Raw genomic sequence first — 21,092 nt, 5'->3', positions numbered from 1 at the left:
GATGATGCAAATTAAACTTTGTTAACTTCATCATTCATTCATTCTTTTATTACTTGTAAATATAAATAAATAAATATATACATATATTAATACATTACACATACATACATAAATATATATATAAATGGCATCGATCGAAGAGTATGTATCCCATCCATCCCCATCCATCAAACTCATCCCTCAGCCTGCCAGCCACAGACACTAACCTTACACTTACTTTTCTTAATTATCAGTAAAGGAGCAGAGAGTGTACCTATAATGGAGCGCAAGAGAGCACCAAATAGATTCTATGTTGAGGACGCTATTAATGATGATAATTCAGTTGTTACTTTGCATCCAGATGCTATGACCACTCTTCAGTTGTTTAGAGGTGACACACTATTGGTCAAGGGAAAGAAGCGCAGAGATACTGTGTGTATTGTACTGATGGATGCTTCAGTGGACCCATCCAAGATTCGCATGAACAAGGTCATCAGAAACAATCTGAAAGTGCGTCTAGGTGACATGATCTCTGTGCACCAATGCACCGACATCAAGTACGGCAAGCGTATCCATGTGCTGCCAATCGACGACACAATCGAAGGACTCAGCGGAAACCTCTTTGATCTGTACCTGAAGCCATACTTCCTCGAGGCCTACCGTCCAGTGCGCAAGGGAGATCTGTTCTTGGTGCGCGGTGGTATGCGTGCCGTCGAGTTCAAGGTGGTCGAGTGTGACCCAGGCGAGTTCTGTATCGTCGCCCCAGAGACAGTGATCCACTGTGAGGGTGACCCCATAAAGCGTGAAGACGAGGACCGTCTCGACGAGGTCGGTTACGATGACATTGGAGGTGTTCGCAAGCAGTTGGGCCAGATCCGTGAGCTGGTCGAGCTTCCATTGCGCCACCCACAGCTGTTCAGAAACATTGGTGTCAAGCCACCCAAGGGTATCCTGCTGTACGGTCCACCAGGTTGTGGTAAGACCATGATTGCCAGAGCTGTCGCCAACGAGACTGGAGCCTTCTTCTTCCTCATCAACGGTCCCGAGATCATGTCCAAGATGGCCGGAGAGTCAGAGTCCAACCTCAGAAAGGCCTTTGAGGAGGCCGAGAAGAATGCACCAGCCATCATCTTTATCGATGAGATTGATTCAATCGCACCAAAGAGAGAGAAGACACAGGGTGAGGTCGAGCGTCGTATCGTCTCGCAGCTGCTCACTCTGATGGACGGCCTCAAGTCACGTGCTCACGTCATCGTCATGGGAGCCACCAACCGTCCAAACTCAATCGACCCAGCCCTGAGACGTTTCGGTCGTTTCGATCGTGAGATTGATATCTCAATCCCCGACGCCACTGGTCGTCTCGAGATCCTCCGTATTCACACCAAGAACATGAAGTTGGACGAGTCTGTCGACTTGGAGTCTGTTGGAAATGAGACACACGGTTACGTTGGTGCTGATCTTGCAGCCCTCTGTACCGAGGCAGCGCTGCAATGCATTCGTGAGAAGATGGATGTGATCGATCTGGACGACGACACAATCTCTGCTGAGATCCTCGAGTCAATGTCAGTCACACAGAACCACTTCAGAACTGCCATGAGCGGCTCCAACCCATCTGCCCTGCGTGAGACCGTCGTCGAGGTGCCCACCACCACCTGGGAGGACATTGGAGGTCTGGAGGGTGTCAAGAGAGAGCTTAAGGAGACCGTCCAATACCCAGTGGAGCATCCAGAGAAGTTCAGAAAGTTCGGTATGCAACCATCCAAGGGTGTGCTCTTCTACGGCCCACCAGGTTGTGGAAAGACCCTGCTGGCCAAGGCCATCGCCAACGAGTGCCAGGCCAACTTTATCTCTGTCAAGGGACCCGAGCTCCTGACAATGTGGTTCGGAGAGTCCGAGGCCAACGTCCGTGAGCTGTTTGACAAGGCCAGATCGGCCGCGCCATGTGTGCTCTTCTTTGATGAGCTCGACTCTATTGCCAAGGCAAGAGGCAGCAGCCAAGGTGACTCTGGTGCCGGTGACCGTGTCATCAATCAGATCCTCACAGAGATGGATGGTATGGGCGCCAAGAAGAACGTGTTCATCATTGGAGCAACCAACCGCCCAGACATCATCGATCCAGCCATCCTCCGTCCCGGTCGTCTCGATCAGCTGATCTACATCCCTCTGCCAGACTTGCCCTCCCGTATTGCCATTCTGAAGGCCTGTCTGCACAAGTCACCCATCAGCAAGGACGTCGATCTCGAGTTCATGGCCAACATGACCAAGGGATTCTCTGGTGCCGATCTGACAGAGATTTGCCAGCGTGCCTGTAAGCTTGCTATCCGTGAGTCGATCGAGCAGGACATCCTCAGAACACAGAGAATGCAAGAGGCTGGAGGTGAGGTGATGGAGGACGACACCGACCCGGTGCCCGAGATCACCAAGGAGCACTTTGAGGAGGCCATGAGATACGCCAGAAGATCAGTTTCGGACAATGACATTAGAAAGTATGAGATGTTTGCTCAGACATTGGTACAGTCTCGTGGACTTGGTTCAGACTTTAGATTCCCAGATGGCAACAACAACCAACAGCCACAACAACAACAAGAGGATGACTTGTTTAGATAAACATTTACATAAATTGCCCGATCCATTAATTCAATCACACTCTGGATTTGTTTATTAATAATATGATGGCAATGTTGATGGGTGGCCTGGAGCTCGTGTCATTGAATGGAGCAGCGCACAGGAAAGCAAACCAAAGACTGTGATCGCTTTGACAACTAAGCCCAAGGATACGGGCCTCACAAACTACAGATCAATAACAATGTCAACTATTCAATTGGAGTAGTAATTAATAAGTGTGTATGATAAATGTGTACTCACTCCATAGATAGAGATACAAGAAGTGAGTGTATTGTATTAACCTGTTGTGTTGTTGCCATGACAGGCTACTGCAGAGCTCTCTCAAATGAAAATGTATTGCCAGTGGCTGTGAAGTGAATAAATGATTGAAGAGTGTGATTGAATGTTAAGGTGGGTGTGCTTGTGTGAGTGGGTTGATGTTGATGAGTGATGATGGTGGGTGAAGATGCCGGCACTTGGAGGAAGGGTAGGGTAGGGTGAGTGTATATCACATATAATATGTATGTTATCTGTAAATATGAATGTATGTATGTATGTTGGTATGATAGTGTTTGGTGGAACGAGAGAGAGAGAGAGATTGATGGCCATCACTCTATAACAAGTGTAAAAAGTCCCATGGGTATATACATCTTCCACATCCGCTCTCAGGTCATGTGCACATCATCCATCAATCAATCAATCAAACCTCCTTCAACTTGATCATCAGACATCCCTCCTTCCAAGCTGTGTTCCTTTCCATCTCCCATACACTTCATCATCACAAGTTCCTGATATACATAACATACCCTACCCTAATATATATATCTATAAATAATTATTTATATAACCTTAATAATGTTATTACCAATAACAATAAATAACTTGGTTGGCATTGGAAGCATTGCAGGAGGCACAATTATTGGCACCCTGGGCTTCAAATGCGTCGACATAATAATGAGCTTCTTTGGATCGATATTGGGAGCACTCCTGGTCTATTGGACCTCGCTCGAATATCCCTTTCCAGTGGCGGTACACGTGATCACCTCATTCATGTTCTCCGTCGTGCTCTCATTCATCTGTATGCGATACAAGAGTGTACCCTGTGCTATAATCGGTCTGATCACAGCTGCCTGGATGTCAAATGCCTTCCTGGGCGTCATGCCACAGACCAACGTGATGCAATTCATCATTGCCTGTCTGTTCATCTTCTTCCCGGTTGTGTTTGGCCTGTCACCATTCATTTGCGTCATGTCCACGTCGTCCTTCTACGGCAGTTGGTTCATTGTGAGCGGAATTGACAAGTTCATGGACGTTGGCTTCCCCAGCATCATGTCGATGCTCCTCGACCATCAATGGGCCACCAGGATCAAGTGCGGCTCGTCATCGTTCCTCCTGTCACTGCTCCTGGCCTCTCTCACCATGCTCTCGTTCACCCTACAGTACTACACTGTGAACAGCCTTAACCTCAGAGAGAACTGGGATCGTGATCCCCTGGAGGTGTGCGTCGTCAGCAGCAGCAACAACAGTGACAACGACAACAGTGAATCGAAAGGTCTTCTCGACGATGCAGAGGATGACGAGGATGAAATGGATGGAGAGACCCCTTACAGCGACCCAACCAACAACATTGACCGTTCCTATTTGTACAAAGAGAAGAAGATTGTCGAGGAGACGGTCCCTTTGATTTAATTAAATACACATATTGTATCTATCTATCTATCTATTTATCTTTCCAACTTATATAACTTCTCGAAGTTGGCTGGAGAATAAATGACCAACTTTTTGATGCCACTTCATGACCACCCTCACACACAATCACGACTATACAAGATGTCATTCTTACATTCGCTTGAACTTATAACTTATACATACACACTTATTATAAACACAGATAGATAGACAAGATGTCATTACTTAACAGAGGACTCAATCAATTGTACAGAGCATCAATCAACAACTCGATGAAATCATCGATGGGCTCACTGCGATACTTCTACACCGAAATTCAGCAGTCCATCCAATTCAAGCAGGTCCTCGCCGAGAACAAGATGGTTATTGTTGATTTCCATGCTCCGTAGGTTCATCCATTCATTCAAGTGCTGTTGATGACGAATGATCCTAACCTTTCTATCATATCTATAGATGGTGCGGACCATGCAGAGTGTTGAACCCACTGCTAGAGAGCACATTCAAGGATAACAAGATACCAGATATTAAGCTTGCAAAGGTTGATATTGATGAGGTTGGTTCGATCGCCGAGGAGTTTCAGGTCAGCTCCATCCCAACACTCATCGCCTTCAAGGATGGCATGGAGGTGCACAGGATTATTGGTGCTCCCAACCCAACTGGACTGAACAACTTTATCGAACAAGCAAGAAGCAAATGAACATAACTTGTTATAGTAATAGTAGTAATACATACTAGAATTAGTAGAATAGACATCGATAAGTTTATACTTCATGTAACAACTTTAACTCTCTTGGTTATATCATATCGTGTCATCCATCATGATGGATGTAAAGCCAACACATTGGAACTAGTCTAGACTTGCAAATGAGGGATTAAACAAGGTCATACAAATGGGCACATGTGATATATCAAACAATGTCATCACGCCAACAGTCAGTTTGATGTGCTGTCTAGCTCGGCTTCTTGGGAAGTGGCGCGTGAAAAGAAACGGCTGTGGAGTTTTATGATTTGATTGTGTGTGGTCGATACCTACACCTTATCACTTTGTTTTTGTTATTGTTGTAGTTGTTGTAGTAATAGTTGTATAGATATATATATCAAGAGAGAGAGAGAGACATAGTGTTGAGAGATGATAGCGATATTTGTGATCATCTTGCTCGCTGTGGCAGTGTTCACAACACTTGTACTTCATAGATATATATCATTCAGAAAGACGCCATTGTAAGTCAACGACCTAATCAATCAAACTGGATGAATGTACATACTGATACAGATGTATTGATCACGTGATATTATAGATATGTATATGTTATGGCATGGATAGGATGGTACATGTGCTTTGGTATAGTTGTATTGGTCCCTATTGATATCCTTGCAGTATGTAGTCACATGTTATTATACAGCACACTCAATCATCATCACCATCAATGATCAATGTTTGACACATCCATCTATCTTTAACCAACTTATAGACAAAGTACAGATCATGTCAAGAGAATGATGAAGACTGCAATCATAAACCACTTTCATATGTGTCTAGTAATGTACTAGCTGTATTCTATCAGATATTCTACTTTGGATCATTGTTACTCACATGGTAAGAAAGGAAATGATGAGGCAATCATTTCCCTCACTTCCATCACTCACTCACTGACTCAAAAATATGACAGGTTGATATACCCATTCCTTGGATCACTTGTTTTGGCAGGTGACTTTAAACTCACTGGAAGGATCAAGCGATCAATCAAGGAGAACCTATTATTGTACTCTATATTCCTTGGCATTGGTATTGTCATTGTGATCTGGTTGTTGGCCGTCAAACATCTTGACTGGTCATCAATGGTCGGTTATGTAATGGCCGCCGCCAACACCTGGGGTATCATCTTGGTAATCATACTTATGGGTTATGGGTATGTCATGTTTATTGCCAGTGGACGCGTCACATGATCACTCTCAGCTGACCTTGAAACAACACATACACACTCAATCAATCAATCAGCCTTGTAGAGACACCAAGATACATTTGGAACACAGCAAATAGACAGATTACTCTTAAGCATCTTCAGTTCCAAGTGTGTAATCTGATGCAACAAAAGAAGAAGGCACAAGAGGAGTTGTTCAGCACGTTGAAGCTCATTAAGAAGGTGGCCGATCGCACAAGGAAGTATGACCCCTTCGAGGAATATGTACAGACCATTGTCAATCAATGTCCACCAGAGTACGCCGCCATTGCGCATGGCGAGGGCGTGATAGATGTCACATACGACTCGCTGGTATCACTCAACTCTCGTCTGAAAAATGCCATCCTCGACAAGAACAGATCAGATTCGTTGTATAATCAATGCGTTGACGAAGCGATCGAGTTGGAGGACATCATGAACAGCGTGGCCAATCCCGACTGGATCATTCATTGGAGCTTCAAGGAGCCACGTACAGGACGGTTCGCTTACCAGCGCGACAGATTCGAATGGATCTGGTATACATACCTGCAGGTTCCATCTATGATCGCATTGGCCGGACTCTTTGTCCTGCAGTCGTTGCTATTGATTTGGTCAGAGATATCAGTTGCAGTCAGGAGTACCGATGTCTCTGTACTCTCTAACATTGCCAAGCACACCAACATTGACAACATTGGCATCCAAATCATTCTCTTCTTCCCACTTGGATACGCTGCTTTGGTCACCTACAGCACACTCTTCAAGATCCGTATCTTCAACTACTATCGCCTTATCCCTGGTCAACATTCCGACTCCAACAGTATACTCTTTAGTGCTGCGTATGTATCATCTTTGTCCAAGGGATGGATGGTTTGGTGATGGTATACCTTGTCTAACTCCTTTCACCATCAATCACATGAATGATTAGCTATCTTTGTCGATTGGCAGCACCATTGTGCTACAACTTCATCACATTCATTACATTTAACAACATTGAAACGACATTCACATTGGTCATGGGCGAGATGAACTCTACGCCATTCCTTGGCAAATACTTTTACATCTACTTCCCCATCGTAATTCTTGTTGTCGTGTTGGCCACTGCCTTCAACCTGTACACTAGGATCATGAACATGCTCAACATCACAATGTTTAGATTCGACTCTGACTTCTCCCATGACCTCATAGATGAAGGAAAGATGATACTACATCATGGTATGTTTGACCAATCAATCAATCCAGTCATCATCATTACATGCATACTGACGCTTCACTTCACTTTATGACCACAGAGAGGAGAAAGAAGTCTGTTGCGATCAAGACATCGGGACATAGCGAGGTATCGTTGTCTAGTTCATGGCTAAATAAGAGTAATGGTGGCACAAGTAATAAGTATTCGCCGAGTCTGGGCAGTAGCAATGGAGCGATCATCACTGGCGGACCAGACAACATTGGATCATCACGTTATGATACGTACAATGCAATGGGTAGTCCATCACGAAACTCATCCAGCCCATCACTTGGAGGTATCTCCAGTCAAGACCGATTGAGAACGTCAATGTATGGCTTCCCCAGCATGTCCAAGATATTTGGCACCGATCGCAGCAATGACGACCGCGAGACACTGCTGAGACAGAATGAAGAACCATAAGCCTCCCCTCCTTCCCTCCCCATCTTCCCCATCCATCTATTCACACATTAATTACAGTTGTTGTTAAGACTTGACGCCTCAAGAGGACCTACATATACACATAAGAGGTAGCTAACTAATAATAACCTAATTTATTGAACCTTTTGGACTCTCTTTGTTGTTGTGGAGGTAGTAGCGGCTGGCTTCTTCTCCTCGGGCTCCTCATCAGACTCCTCGGCGTCTGAGGAGTCGTCCTCGGATGACTCTTGTTGGGCCGACTGCTTGGCAGCGGTCTCCTTTGGGATGACGACCTTTTGTGGGGTCGACGATGGACGGATCAGACAGACCAGGATTGGCAGGAGACCTACGGCGAGGGCTCCAACGACTGGGAGTGGGTTCTCCTGTGCGTAGGCGGCAAACATCTCGGCAAACTCAAGGGCTCTCTCGACGACGCTCTTGGTGTTGGCGTTGGCCTCCTCCTCTTCCTTTGCTGCCTGACGCTGCTTCTCGACTTCGCTCTTTGGGAAGAAGGTCTCGTCGGCCAAACGCTTGGCCTCCTCATCGTCGTAGGTGATGATGAAGTTGTCAAACAGAATGCCGGAAGACATGGTCCAGACCTCGATACCAACAGCGCCAATCTTCTCGACAATGTATGGGTTCTCGACCTCGAAGTAGCCTGGGTTGGCGATCTGGCGAGCCTTCCATGGACCCTTGTATTCTGGGTTATCAATCATTGGAGCGGACCACTTGCCCTTGTACAATGGGTTGGCAATCATTGGTGCCTCCCACTTACCGCACATTCCATCCTCGCACTTGGGGTTGGGGATCATTGGGGCCTCCCAATCTCCGTCGTCCTCCTCATTCCACTCATCTGGCTTGGGCTCGTCAGATGGGATCATCTCGGACTCGTCGTCCAACCATCCGTCAGGCTTGACAGCGCTCTCATCGACGATTCTGGCGGGCTGAGACTCGTCCCAGTCCTCTGGCTTGGAGGCGGCTGGGTCTGGGATCTGAGCCTGGTCGACCCAGTCGGCTGGCTTGGAGTCGGAGGGATCGTCGATCTCCTTGGGTGGGTTGAAGGCTGGGGTGAAGTCCTTGTGGAAGTCGCCCTCCAACACGACGACTCTGTCGACCAACAGCTTGAAGGTGTTGTTGGGGAAGATGTGCAGAGTGTAGAGATGGGACAGCTTGTCAGTGCGGATGGGTGGCTTGGCGGTGATCAGCTTCTCCTCGAACTCCTTGGTGATTGGGTTTCTGTGCTTGACGATGAAGTGCACACGGTTGTCGTGACCGCACTTGTCTGGACCAAACATGATCGAGTAGACAGTGTCGGTGGAGACGGTGTTGACGTCAAAGTTCTCAGAGGCCTGGTAGAGCTTGAGGTAGGCGCCACCGCAGTCCAAACCGTTCTGCAACTTGACCTCATACTGAACAATGAGCTCGCGACCAGTGTTATCGACGGGCTTGGCCAGCTTGCTGCTGATGGCGTAGCGCTTGGCCAACTGGGGCAGCACCAGACCCTTGTCCGATGCGTCCACTGGCTCGTCAGCCGATTTGATTTCGAAATCAGCCTGTGAATTGCTGCTCTTCACCCATTTGGATGTAGTTGACTGAAGGTCATCAAAGAATACTGTATTCTGTGATGGTGTGAATGAGATTGCTACCGAGCAGATCACTGACAACAATGCCAAAAGGCATAGATTTCTTTGATATGTCATCATTTTTCTTCTACCTTTTATATATTTTATTATTTATTATGTATATATATATATAAGTATAGTAATTATAATTATTGAATGAATAATAATGATTGATGGATTACTTTGATGACCTTCAGTTGTTTGGGGTGCTCAATTCAATAAAAAATTAAATACCAGGTTTGGTGATGACTCAGCAAAGAGTGAACTTCACGATAATCACATCTGCTATGTTGTCCATCAGTTCGACATCGACATTGAAAGACATGTGTAACATGGTGACAAGTTGTCTAATAACAACTATCCCTGGTTGTCCATTATATGATAATATCATGGTATGACATTACTTTCCTGACTATCACCCACCTCTTTCTTCCTCTCTCTACATCAATCATAGTATTAATACAATGATTGAATGAATGATGTGTGTGATTGTTTGAGTGAGTGCTTGGGAAGGATGTTGTTGATGAAGAGGGGTAAGTAAGTAAGTGAGTGAGTGAGAGAGAGGAAAGAGAGTGGGCATGTGCCTGCCTTCAAAAGGGATTGATTGAATGATTGTATGAGGTGGGGTGTGTTTCCATGCTTTGTTGTTGTGTTGCTACCTGACAAAGCGCATTGTTGGAACAGGCAGACAAACTGTAAGAGAGCCAGAGAGTGAGAGTGAGAGTGTAAGAAGTTAGTAAGTAAGTAAGGTCAGGCTAGTTTAGAGAGTGATAGATACATAGATATAAATATAGAGATACAGAAAAAGAGAGAGAATTTGGAACTTGTTTTACTATTATCCCTCATTTGGCCTGGACTACATGCATGACAATTCAACCCAGACCTACAAACTGACAACAACAACAACAATACAACAATACATTATTGTTCGATCGTACGAGAGACAAGAACATATAACCTAACAGGACGGAACCAGTGTTGTCGTCCACGACGAACGAAACCAAATGAAAACATCTTCATTCCCCGCCCAACAACAAACATCAACGCCTACTACTACAACACCTAAATCATCGACACCAAAGGCTACTGGACTTGGCCTACTCTCTGTATTACAAGCTGACCTTAGGTCCATCTCACAAGAAGCCAAGGTCAGGTTCCCCCAACTCAAAGATGCCTCCGATCGCGGCATCACCATCCTCAAGAGTATCGAGGAACAATCAACCTCAATCGATGTACTCATTCAATGTACGTTTGTTCAAGTTAATTGATTGGACTCGTTCATTCAATCTATCATTCATTGACGCAATGACCTCCACTCAATCACTCAATCAAACATCATAGCTCTAGCAAAGTCAGACGATGTCCTGAAGCCTTTGCTGATGGCATGCGATACCAAGAATCAGAAGTTGATAGCCTTTGCAGTTGGATCAATACTTAAGCTCATATCACAGTCTGCTGTATCAATGGTTGGTACCCAATCAATCAATCAAAGAATGAATGAATGAGCACTGACACCCAATCAATCAATCAATCAATCATACAACTTTAGAGCACATTACCAGAGATCATATCAAAGATGTCGACATTGATTGAGGTCGGAGAAGAGTCTGTCCAGCTAAAGGTACTACAAGGTCTGCTCATATTGATAACGACAATGAATAGTCTGCATGATGACCTGCTGGCACAATGTCTGGTGTTGTGTCTTAGACTCAATGGCAACAACCGAAGCATACACATTCAGAATACATCAGCGGCAACACTGCCCCAGATCATACGTCATATATTCGATCGAGTCATACTGGAACGCAATGGTGCACTGTCGCCATGCTCATTGAGCAACAGCCAATCACTCATACCGCCACATATATCAATCGAATCCACCAATATGAATAGTAATAATAATGGACAAGGACATGGAACGAGTGGTGGAAGTGTATCGCCACCCAGTCAACAGCAACAACAGCATCAATCCGTCAACTCCACTCCACCAACCACATCGACCACAACAACCATAACACCTTTGATGCGGTCATGTGAGGTGGACATGCCGGTCCAATCACCGCTCATGGGGTCTGGAAGTCGGACTCCCTATCTTCTCAAGCCATGTGCCAAGGATGCTTTCCTCCTTCTCCAGGATCTCTGCTACATCACCGATGGTGACCATCCAGTCTGGCTCCCTCCCAGCACCCTCTCCACACTCACCCATGCCACTGGCATGGAGCTGATTGAGATGGTTCTCTCCGCCCATCAGATCATCTTCTTAGAGGTATGTATCCTCTGACATCTGGAATCAATCCATCGCTCACTCACCCCCACAATCAATCAATCAATCAATCAATTAGATTGAGGAGTTTAGATACTTGCTCAAGGATAAGATATGTCCATTGTTGATCAAGGCATTGAGAATGAAGCTAAGCTTTGCCAACTCGGTGCGACTGATGCGAGTGATCACACAGTTCATTTCAAAGTATGGAAGGATAATGGTGGCCGAGACAGATGTACTCTTGACAAAGATGATCAGAATGATGGACAGTGACAACCCTCAATGGATGCAAGTGCTGGCTTTGGAATCATTCAAAGTCTATTGTGAGGATGCTGCCTTGTTACGCATCTTTTATCAACATTATGACATTAGTGGCGGAAAAAACTCTGCGATGATCTTTAGGAGCCTGACATCCAGTATTGGTATCTACATGCAGGGCTTTGCAACAGTCGACGGTTGCTTTGTCCACGTCAACACGAGCAAGAACAAACACTTGGACATGTTGTCGGCCACAGACATCCCCGACATCAAGGAGAGCTTCATCGTCACGCTGTGCACCGAGTGCATTGCTGGCATTGTCAATAGTGTTGTCTCCCAGACCGACGACTCCACCAACAATGAGTCACCCAATGGCTCAGCGAGCACCAGCACTGTGGGTGGCGAGCGCCAGCTACTCGCACAGATGGTCGAGTCGTGTTGGACCACGGTCTTGGCATCGCTCTCACTGTTGCTTGGCAGGTCCAACGATGAGCTACTACTTCAGATCGCGCTCAAATCATTACAATCATTCACAAACACCTGTGGTCGACTCCAGATGAGTGCCCCACGCGATGCCCTGCTCACTGCGCTGTGTAAGGCTACCGTGCCCCCACTCACATGGTCTCCCGCGTCAGGTGACTCAACAACAATCGAAGTATCTTCTTCAGAGTATGATGGACGACCATCTGGATTCACCCCTGTACTTGGAGGTGGACAGCAAGCGCGTGGCGGCGTTGACCAGTTTGGTGTGTACTCGCCCCAGCCACAACAAGCGCTCCCAACACAGAAGAACATCATGGCCGTCAAGACTCTGATGAACATCGCGCATTGCATGGGGTCCATACTTGACGAGGCATGGATATTGGTGCTGGAGACGTTGGAGAGTTGGGACCGCCTGCTCAAGCAGCAACAACAACAGACATTGCAACAGCAACAACAACAGGACGATAGATCGCCTGTGGCAGGGTACGGCAGTCCACGCGTGGGCCAGGCCGAGCTGTCGATCCTCATGAACGCCATGAACAATCTCTTCAAGCGCACATGTCAACTGGACGAGCGATCAATCAGCTTCCTGTTTGGCGCACTCTCCAAGCTTTGTTCTAACGCACTATCCAAATCGCCAGGTACGCCCATCAACATGTTCAGCATTACCAAGCTTGTGGAGGCTTCCGTCTCGAACCTCTATCGCATCGACAAACTCTGGGGCTTTATCTCCACACAGTTGGTGGAGACGTGCAACTTCCGAAACAGCTACATACGTATCTATGGAGTCGAGTCACTCATGCTTACAATCATCAAGACCGCGCTCCAGCTGCCCCCACCCATCCACTCGGGAGCAGGCAATGGCAATGGCAATGGCAATGGTACCGACTCGCCGCCCATGGTCAATGGCGAAGGACTGTCCTTGGACGCAGGCGTCATCAGTCCAGACTCAATGAGTGACTTGGATGACGAGTTGGATGACGATGACGATCCACGTGATCACACACAATATCACCAAATCTCATCAATCGATTCAATGAGACGATATCGTCGATGGAACATCGAGAAGCTACAGGTTGAGTTCTTCAACGCCATCGAAGAGATATCATTCTCTCAATATCCAGACACCAAACAGAAGATATTGGAGTGTATACATCAGATCCTGTCCACATCAGGACACATACTATCGACTGCCTGGCCCGTACTCCTCTCCATCCTGCTCAAGATACCACAGACCAGCGACAAGTCACTCATACTGGTGGCATTCGAGAGTGTCAAGTTGATATACAATGAGTTCTTGCCAAACATGGCCCCGGAATGTCTGGTGATATGCATCGAGCTCATCAAAGCGTTTGTCTCTCAAAAGGCCGACATCAACATCAGTCTGACGGCCAGCTCTGGACTCTTCTCCGACTTGACCTACTTCCTGGACCACGAGACAGCGCAACCCTCATCCAAGTACAGTACTGTTGCGGAGGTTGATGAAGAGGATGAGTCATCCATCGAGGATTCAAAGACCAGAGCGATCATTGCGGCATCATCACCATACTTTACTGATAAGGATCAGAGTGTGATCAATAGGATGTGGCTGTGTGCCTTCACCACGATGAAGTCATTATGTATTGATCACCGTGCTGCAGTGAGGAATGGTGTGATCGTGGCACTATTCCAAACACTCTCCAACTCTATCCATCTATTTGGCAAGGATCTCATTTCGACCATTCTCTGGAAGATACTATTCCCACTCATTGAAGAAGTCATCCAATACTCTGTTCAAGCTGACAAAGAAAGAATCGACTCTGATCTTGGTGGAGGTGTGATGTTGTAAGTACACCCAACCCTTGGAATGGGACCATTCACTCACTCAATCAATCAATCAACAGACTTGTACATCATAGCAGGAATACGGCACAGAAGCAATGGGATGAGACACAGGTGTTGCCACTTGGAAGATTGATCATTTTGTTCAAGACTTACTTTGAGACGCTGAGTCAGCTGCCAACATTCGTCAAGGCATGGGATAGACTACTGTACATATTACAAACTGAATCATTGTCATCAAGTCGAGAGGTTTCAATGTCTGCCCTGGCCTCATTGCACGAGTTGATAGGCTCGCCAATAGTAGAGAGCACTCGACCAGACTTGTGTGAATCAATGTGGAGGGTGTACACCAATTTGGCCACTCAACTCACCGATCCATCAGTGGCCAATGCCAAGTCATTGCATGCCTATGTGGTGGCCTTCCTGGATCTGTACCACAAGTCCAAAGAATCACTTAGCAACGCTCAATTGATAAGGATGCTACAAATCCTGTATCCTCTTGGTCTGTGTTGCAATGAGCCACCTTCCAAGACACTCTCCGTCCCTCAACTACAGACACTACAACTTCTTAAATCACTTGTGAGTTTGGTTGGAATCACGTGTGGAAGTCGAGATAATTATGAACTAACCCAATCAAACGATCAGCCACCAATCCACCCAGATGTATATCCACATGTGATGGTGTTGTTAATGACACATATTGCCAATGGTATTGGCTATAAGTATGTGGCCAGTTGTACAACAACAAAGGCAATGTACCCGGATGTGATGATCAGGGATCTTGGACAACTGGCATTGGTTACCGAGCGATATATAGAGTTGTCCAGCGAACTATACCTACATCAATCAACAAGTGATGAGATGAGAGCAGTGGTATTTAGTGATTTGATCGATGTATATATGATGGCCATGATGATCAAGTGCACCAACTACAAATCGAATGTGTGGAAGGTTGCCACTGCAAACTTGATCAAGGTCATACCAAAAGGATTGGCTGCAATCAATCAGGACACGACAGGAATGGACGGTCCCACGAGACTAGCAATATGGATCAAGCTGGCCGACTCACTTCAGCGCTATATAATCAAGGAGAGAGTTGACAACTTGGCCACGTGCGATTTGAGGTGGGTGGAGGACCAGTACGATGTCAACCTTGTGGACATCGTCGCCAACGATATGATTGGATTCAAAGGTGTCAAGATTGATGACACATCAGTGGTCAAACAGAGATTGTCGGAAATACTCTATCAAGGCTCGGTAATGGGCAGTCAAGGACGTATCGCGTTGTCCCAGGCCTGTTATCGAAACATGTTCTTCATGTGTGCCAAGGCCAACATTGGTAATGCCGAGAGTGTGGACACTGCCAAGGAGGTGCTTCCAGTACTGATCAAACGTTCCAAAGAAGTTCTCCAACGCTTTATCAAAGATGAGAGACAGAGTGGACAACTACCAATGCCAACACATCAGCTCTCAGAGGTAGTATTCCTTCTAAAGGAATTACGATCACTGAGTATATCGCCTGGATGGTACAATAGCAAACATAATCGACCTCACCTAACTGACCTGGCACCGACATTGAGTGATTGTATTAGTACATCCGAACAACAAGTGAAGGAACAACTCAAGGGTATCTTCCATATCATCGTCAGCGAACTGATCATTCTTTGACAATAAATCATCAATCAATCAACTTCCTCCAACTCCAACTCCCCGACTCCATTCATTCAATCAACCATTCGATCAAACTGCATAAGTTTGTACACATATATGTATAGTAATCACTTGTTACAAGGTCATCAAGGTTCAGTACTTGTAGTTAGGTTCAATAGTATGTAATGTTATTGTGAATGAACGAATGATTGGAGCATTGACACTTACCCGACTACAGGTGAGGGTACTTATTGTCTCAGTGGTGGATATGATAGGACGATCAAACTATGGAACCCTGCTAAACAGACACTGATACATACATTCGATGTACATGGCTATGCTGTTGGTGATGTACGAAGTTGTACAGACAATCAACAAATATTCAGCTGTGCCGAGCGACAACTATTCCAATGGGACATCTCCTCTGGCGAGGTAGTCAGACGATTCAAAGGTCATGCAGAGGTAAGTAGGTCAGTCAGAAGTAACATAATACCTCGTTCTCACCATCATGCAGACAATCAATACCATTGTAGTTAACAATGATAGCAGTCTATTGTTATCTGGTTCTTATGACAAGAAGATCAAGATATGGGACTTGAAGTCAAGGAATGCAGACCCAATCCAAGTGTTGAACGAAGCTCAAGACAGTATCACATCAGTCATCATCAATGACGAAGACAATGAGATCATATCAACAAGTGTAGACGGGTCTGTGCGAACCTATGACGTTAGGATGGGCAAACTGAGGACAGACCAGCTGCATCGTAAGTAGCAATCCATACCCATAATCATTCTCCTACTCTAACACAATGATGCATTACATACACCTAGATCCATTGACCTCTGTATACTTGACACATGATAAGAGGTGTCTGTTGGTCAGCTCGATGGACAGCTGTGTGAGACTGTTGGAGAAGAAGACTGGCGACTTGCTGAATGAGTTTGCAGGCCATACCAACAACACATACAAGATGAATAGTTGTACGATGTTTGATGATGCAACGATAGTCAGTGGATCGGAGAACAATGATATATTCCTATGGGACGTCGTGGATGCTACAGTACTGAATCGTCTACAAGGTCATACTGGAGTGATCACTTGTGTAGACACACATCCAACCAACAAGAACATCCTATCCAGCTCTGCCGATGGCACTCTACGCTACTGGGAGTGTCGCAAACCATAACCAACACAATCTTATGTACATAAACAACCATATCTTCCTTCTTGAGAAATACACTAGAGGTCCCTCTCTTCTTGCTTGCTTGATTGCTTTATTGTATTGTTGACATCAATCAATCCATCCATTCATTCATTCATTGATTGAGGTTGATTGATTGCTTGAGTTGAGTTGAGTTGTTGATAAGGAGGAGGAAGGAGGAAGAGTGATTGATGAACTAAGTTATGTATACACCTATTTTCTGAACGACTCTTTCATCTTCAACTTGCTTCTGCAGGGTTAGACATTCGAATGTTAGTTAACAAGACTGACCATTGATGATGAACCTGTCGTCTAAACGTAGACTTACCCTTTCCTCATTCTCTCATCCATGTATTCATGTGACTCGAATGGATGTGCGGACATGTCAGTGGCCATCTCTGGCTTGATCTGTGACTTGGCCACCTCGATCCTGCTGGCCAACTCATCTCTATCGACACGGTTCTTGTGGTGCACCTTATCAGCATGCTCCATAAGCGAGGTAATGTTGTTCAACAATGTATCAGATGTTCCAATCCAATTGTCCAGCGTGGCAATAACATTGTCGATCTGGCCAATCGATACATCTCTGCCAATGGCAAACTCTATCTCTAAGTGCTTGTTCTTCTGGTCAAGCTTTCCCTTGATGACATTCTGTTGTTTGTTTGTGGAGAGTGATTGGAAGAGTTAGATTGATTGATTGATTGTTGGATCATTGACATGCCGCCCCAACATCATGAGATGATCATACTTGGTAAATGGATTCGATAATCAAGTCTTCCAACTCTCTGAGACTCTGTATTCCGAGTTGCTCTTGGAGTATGGCGTAGGGGATGACCTTTGAGACTGTGGATAAATATACAATTGTCAGCTGTCTTAGCTTTGTGATCATCGCTGGTGTAAGTGCTGGCAATGCGTCTTTGTTCTCTGTTGTTGTTGTTGTGAGTCAGTAATGGGTCGCCTGTGACAGGACATCCTGTTGTTGGCAACAGGGTAAGCATTCAACATACTGAGATATTCATTATAGGTTCCAAATGCGAATATATTGAGCAAGTCATAGGAGGACTTGAACTCTGATTGTTGCAGCTAATGAATGAGTGAGTGAGAGTGAGTGAATGAGTGATCAATGATTCATGATGACAACATACAGCTTGTACATTGGGCATATCTAACAGCTCACCAAAGACAAAGACATTGGGATTGGCCAATACCTGTTCGATGAGGGCAGCACAAGCTCTTCCCTTGTTTCCCTTTGCCAGTACAATGTATTGCTTCAAAGCTGTACCATCTGTTAACACATCAGCTGTTTGACTCATCCTTTATATTATATATGTATGTATTTTGGTGTATATTGTATCTATCTATCTCTATTAAGTGATGATGATAATGATGAAGATGATGAACAAGGCACTTCACAAACAAACTCCCTCAATCTAATAAGAAAAAATTCTGAAAAATCAATTTGATTGATTGTTTGATTGATTGGGTGGGAGTGTGATGAGGCACATCCAGGAGAGTATCCACTCTGTCACTGTACAGTCCACTTCTGGACGACGGACGACTTGTCATTCGTACCAGAACCAGTGACCCAGTATGATACACCTTGAGTGAACTCCAACTGCTTGTTACCAATGATTGCCGTGTCTATTCCATCAATATTATGATCCAAGTGCATTGTGATGAAGTTGCCACCATCATTACCAAAGAACTTGGTATGTGGAGTTGCGTGGTCATGTAATATTGCTGATGCTGGATCATAAGGTATCCATCCAATACCATCAGCGTAGAACTCTATTATATGTTTGATTAATTGGATGTTAGACATTGATTGATTGATTGATTGATTGATTGATTGAATGAATGTTTGATACTCACCTCCCTTGACATGGAAGCATTGCTCTCCTTCAGCTGGTGTGCTGGCCCATCTACCAAATAGGAGACGTGCGGGTATGCCATGCATACGCATGATGGCTGCGAATAGAATGCAGAAGCCACCGCAGTCAGTGGCACGGGCTACGATGGTGTCGGATGCTTTGCGTGATTTGACTTCCTGGGCATAGATGTAGGAGAAGTATATCTTGAGGAAGAGGAACACGCGGTATGCAAAGCATAGCAGGGGCTCGACGCCCTCTGCCACAAAGGGTATCGGGTGTAGGTTGTTGCCATTGACCCATTGTACAAAGTTGGTGTTGTTAAAGTCCATCAATGTCGTGTGTTTGAGATGATAGGCACGCTGCTCTGCTGACAGTGGCACTACAGAAGGCACGTGGTCTTTGGGACCGGCCTGCTTGAGGCTGATGGCGAACAGTTGTGCCTCGATCTCGTAGCGAGCTTGGACATGGTGCTGATGTCCCTTGGCCAACGCACGGAACATGAAGTGTCCGTTCTTGGTCTGTAACATGTCGCCGCCTGACACAAGCTGGTCGCCAGCACCATTGTACACCTTGAGTGAAGCCTGCTTCACGTCTTGGATGGGTAGTGGCGAGGGTGGGGCAGCGGTGACCAATGCCCATCGGTCAACTTTCATGTGTGGTAACTTGATGTCCACCTTTAGTTGTGCCTTGACTAGTTTGGTCGGCTTCTGCTCAATGAAGAACACACCTCCAAACATCTGGCGATGGCGGGGAAAGTCGGTGAGTAGACGCATGGCAGGACTGCCCGGGTCCGAGATGGAAAGGCTGGTGAGCGACAATGTAGCTGATGCCACCTCCCCTTCTGGGAGAATGGGGATGAGGTCGAACTGGCCCCAGTCTCCACGTCCAGCATTTCCAATCAGATCACCACGTGGTGCCACTCCAATATGTGGACCTGCACTGCCAGTCCTATTCTTTCTCTCGCGTTGTGTGTAGGACATGATACACACTCTTCCAGAGTCGAGCCAGATCAACCTCAACTTTGCCGAGAACTCTGGATCACCATCGGCCGTTGCCTCCAACTGTTCAGTAATGCCCAAGTAGTGACTACCAGCTCCACAATGCTTAATATACACTATATCATTTGTCTTATCCACAGACTTGATAATCCATTCAGAGTGTTTGTTGGTTGATCCATTGGTGACAACTACATTGTCAGTCAGTGTAAGTTTAGTTGTTTGTTTGAATACTTGATTGATTGAATGAATGAATGAACAATACATACGACCATCTTTATCGTAGTAAGCCAGATACCAATCTGAATCACCATCTCTGTTCTTGTGTCCTTTACGACTTCTCAATCTGAACTTTAGTCCTTCCTTTATCTCTACAGGTGTTGTTTTAACAGACTCCATTATTATTTATTACAATATATATATACAACTACAACAACACAATACAACATAACAAACATGAAGCAAAGTTAGGTATTTAACTTAAGATGAAGTTGTTGTTCATTGGAAAGTATCTTGTTGTTGTCTTTGCGCACCAAGAAAAGTCGAATCAACATTTATGGTCAAGAGAACAAAGTGTGTTGTTTGGACCTGGGAAGGTGGTCTTGTCCAAGGTCGAACAGAAGGTCGTAATTGTTGTTATAACTAGGACTACAAAAAGAGATAATATATATTATCACAATGAAGGGGGATGGTGTGTCGTATCATTCTTTATTGTTGTTTGAGACATTATTGATGTTAACAATACAAAGAGGACACATTCTTCACTCTTTTCTAATTGGTTTGTTATTATTTGGTTGGTTGGTTGTTTGGTTGGTAGGTAAGGTAGGTAGTATTCGATACAAGGTGGTTAGGTTGAGTAGTTGTGGTAGTAGTAGCATGTTATTATTATTATTATTTGTTGTTATTGTTACTATTATTATTATTATTTGTTGATTGATTGTTTGAGATAGATGGATGTATGTCACAATACCCGTCGACGGGAATATGAGGAAGTGAGGGAAGGAGAGAGAGAGAGAGAGAGAGAGAGAAAGAGTGTAGTGACGCGGAGTTGGGTCGGACTACCGCTGTAC

At 45.4% G+C, this 21,092-nt stretch overlaps 9 protein-coding genes across 9 annotated transcripts; 6 read left to right on the top strand and 3 right to left on the bottom strand.

Annotated features, from left to right (window-relative positions):
- Positions 1-124: 124 nt before the first annotated feature.
- Positions 125-2,586, top strand: SAMD00019534_017840 (hypothetical protein; the record flags this gene model as incomplete). The annotated part of the gene is made up of 2 exons (XM_012902375.1): positions 125-141; positions 234-2,586. The coding sequence occupies 2 exons, from the start codon at positions 125-127 to the stop codon at positions 2,584-2,586; spliced, it is 2,370 nt and encodes a 789-aa protein (XP_012757829.1).
- An 852-nt stretch (positions 2,587-3,438) lies between these two features.
- Positions 3,439-4,263, top strand: SAMD00019534_017830 (hypothetical protein; the record flags this gene model as incomplete). The annotated part of the gene is made up of 1 exon (XM_012902374.1): positions 3,439-4,263. A coding segment is annotated over one exon (825 nt), but the record flags the coding sequence as incomplete, so codon positions are not given.
- Positions 4,264-4,487: 224 nt separating this feature from the next.
- SAMD00019534_017820 (hypothetical protein) lies at positions 4,488-4,966 on the top strand (the record flags this gene model as incomplete). Its single annotated transcript, XM_012902373.1, has 2 exons — positions 4,488-4,657; positions 4,726-4,966. Coding segments are annotated over 2 exons (411 nt in total), but the record flags the coding sequence as incomplete, so codon positions are not given.
- Positions 4,967-5,401: 435 nt separating this feature from the next.
- SAMD00019534_017810 (hypothetical protein) lies at positions 5,402-7,860 on the top strand (the record flags this gene model as incomplete). The annotated part of the gene is made up of 7 exons (XM_012902372.1): positions 5,402-5,493; positions 5,571-5,649; positions 5,745-5,869; positions 5,943-6,182; positions 6,272-7,048; positions 7,138-7,424; positions 7,502-7,860. 7 exons carry the CDS (start codon positions 5,402-5,404, stop codon positions 7,858-7,860), a joined length of 1,959 nt encoding a protein of 652 aa, XP_012757826.1.
- Positions 7,861-7,991: 131 nt separating this feature from the next.
- On the bottom strand, positions 7,992-9,557 carry SAMD00019534_017800 (hypothetical protein; the record flags this gene model as incomplete). The annotated part of the gene is made up of 1 exon (XM_012902371.1): positions 7,992-9,557. One exon carries the CDS (start codon positions 9,555-9,557, stop codon positions 7,992-7,994), a length of 1,566 nt encoding a protein of 521 aa, XP_012757825.1.
- Positions 9,558-10,483: 926 nt separating this feature from the next.
- Positions 10,484-15,972, top strand: SAMD00019534_017790 (hypothetical protein; the record flags this gene model as incomplete). Its single annotated transcript, XM_012902370.1, has 6 exons — positions 10,484-10,724; positions 10,821-10,945; positions 11,029-11,745; positions 11,822-14,307; positions 14,367-14,883; positions 14,950-15,972. The coding sequence occupies 6 exons, from the start codon at positions 10,484-10,486 to the stop codon at positions 15,970-15,972; spliced, it is 5,109 nt and encodes a 1,702-aa protein (XP_012757824.1).
- A 99-nt stretch (positions 15,973-16,071) lies between these two features.
- Positions 16,072-17,141, top strand: SAMD00019534_017780 (hypothetical protein; the record flags this gene model as incomplete). The annotated part of the gene is made up of 4 exons (XM_012902369.1): positions 16,072-16,132; positions 16,193-16,416; positions 16,469-16,718; positions 16,786-17,141. The coding sequence occupies 4 exons, from the start codon at positions 16,072-16,074 to the stop codon at positions 17,139-17,141; spliced, it is 891 nt and encodes a 296-aa protein (XP_012757823.1).
- Positions 17,142-17,369: 228 nt separating this feature from the next.
- SAMD00019534_017770 (hypothetical protein) lies at positions 17,370-18,469 on the bottom strand (the record flags this gene model as incomplete). The annotated part of the gene is made up of 5 exons (XM_012902368.1): positions 17,370-17,406; positions 17,485-17,807; positions 17,905-18,080; positions 18,164-18,239; positions 18,302-18,469. The coding sequence occupies 5 exons, from the start codon at positions 18,467-18,469 to the stop codon at positions 17,370-17,372; spliced, it is 780 nt and encodes a 259-aa protein (XP_012757822.1).
- Positions 18,470-18,681: 212 nt separating this feature from the next.
- SAMD00019534_017760 (hypothetical protein) lies at positions 18,682-20,421 on the bottom strand (the record flags this gene model as incomplete). Its single annotated transcript, XM_012902367.1, has 3 exons — positions 18,682-18,944; positions 19,029-20,213; positions 20,292-20,421. The coding sequence occupies 3 exons, from the start codon at positions 20,419-20,421 to the stop codon at positions 18,682-18,684; spliced, it is 1,578 nt and encodes a 525-aa protein (XP_012757821.1).
- Between the last annotated feature and the right edge of the window lie 671 nt (positions 20,422-21,092).

The sequence above is a fragment of the Acytostelium subglobosum genome (assembly GCF_000787575.1).
Source record: "Acytostelium subglobosum LB1 DNA, scaffold: scaffold3, whole genome shotgun sequence".
In the NCBI taxonomy this organism is placed as follows: domain Eukaryota; phylum Evosea; class Eumycetozoa; order Acytosteliales; family Acytosteliaceae; genus Acytostelium; species Acytostelium subglobosum.
Note: the sequence above shows the minus strand (reverse complement) of the source record. Positions and strands in the feature narration are given on the sequence as shown.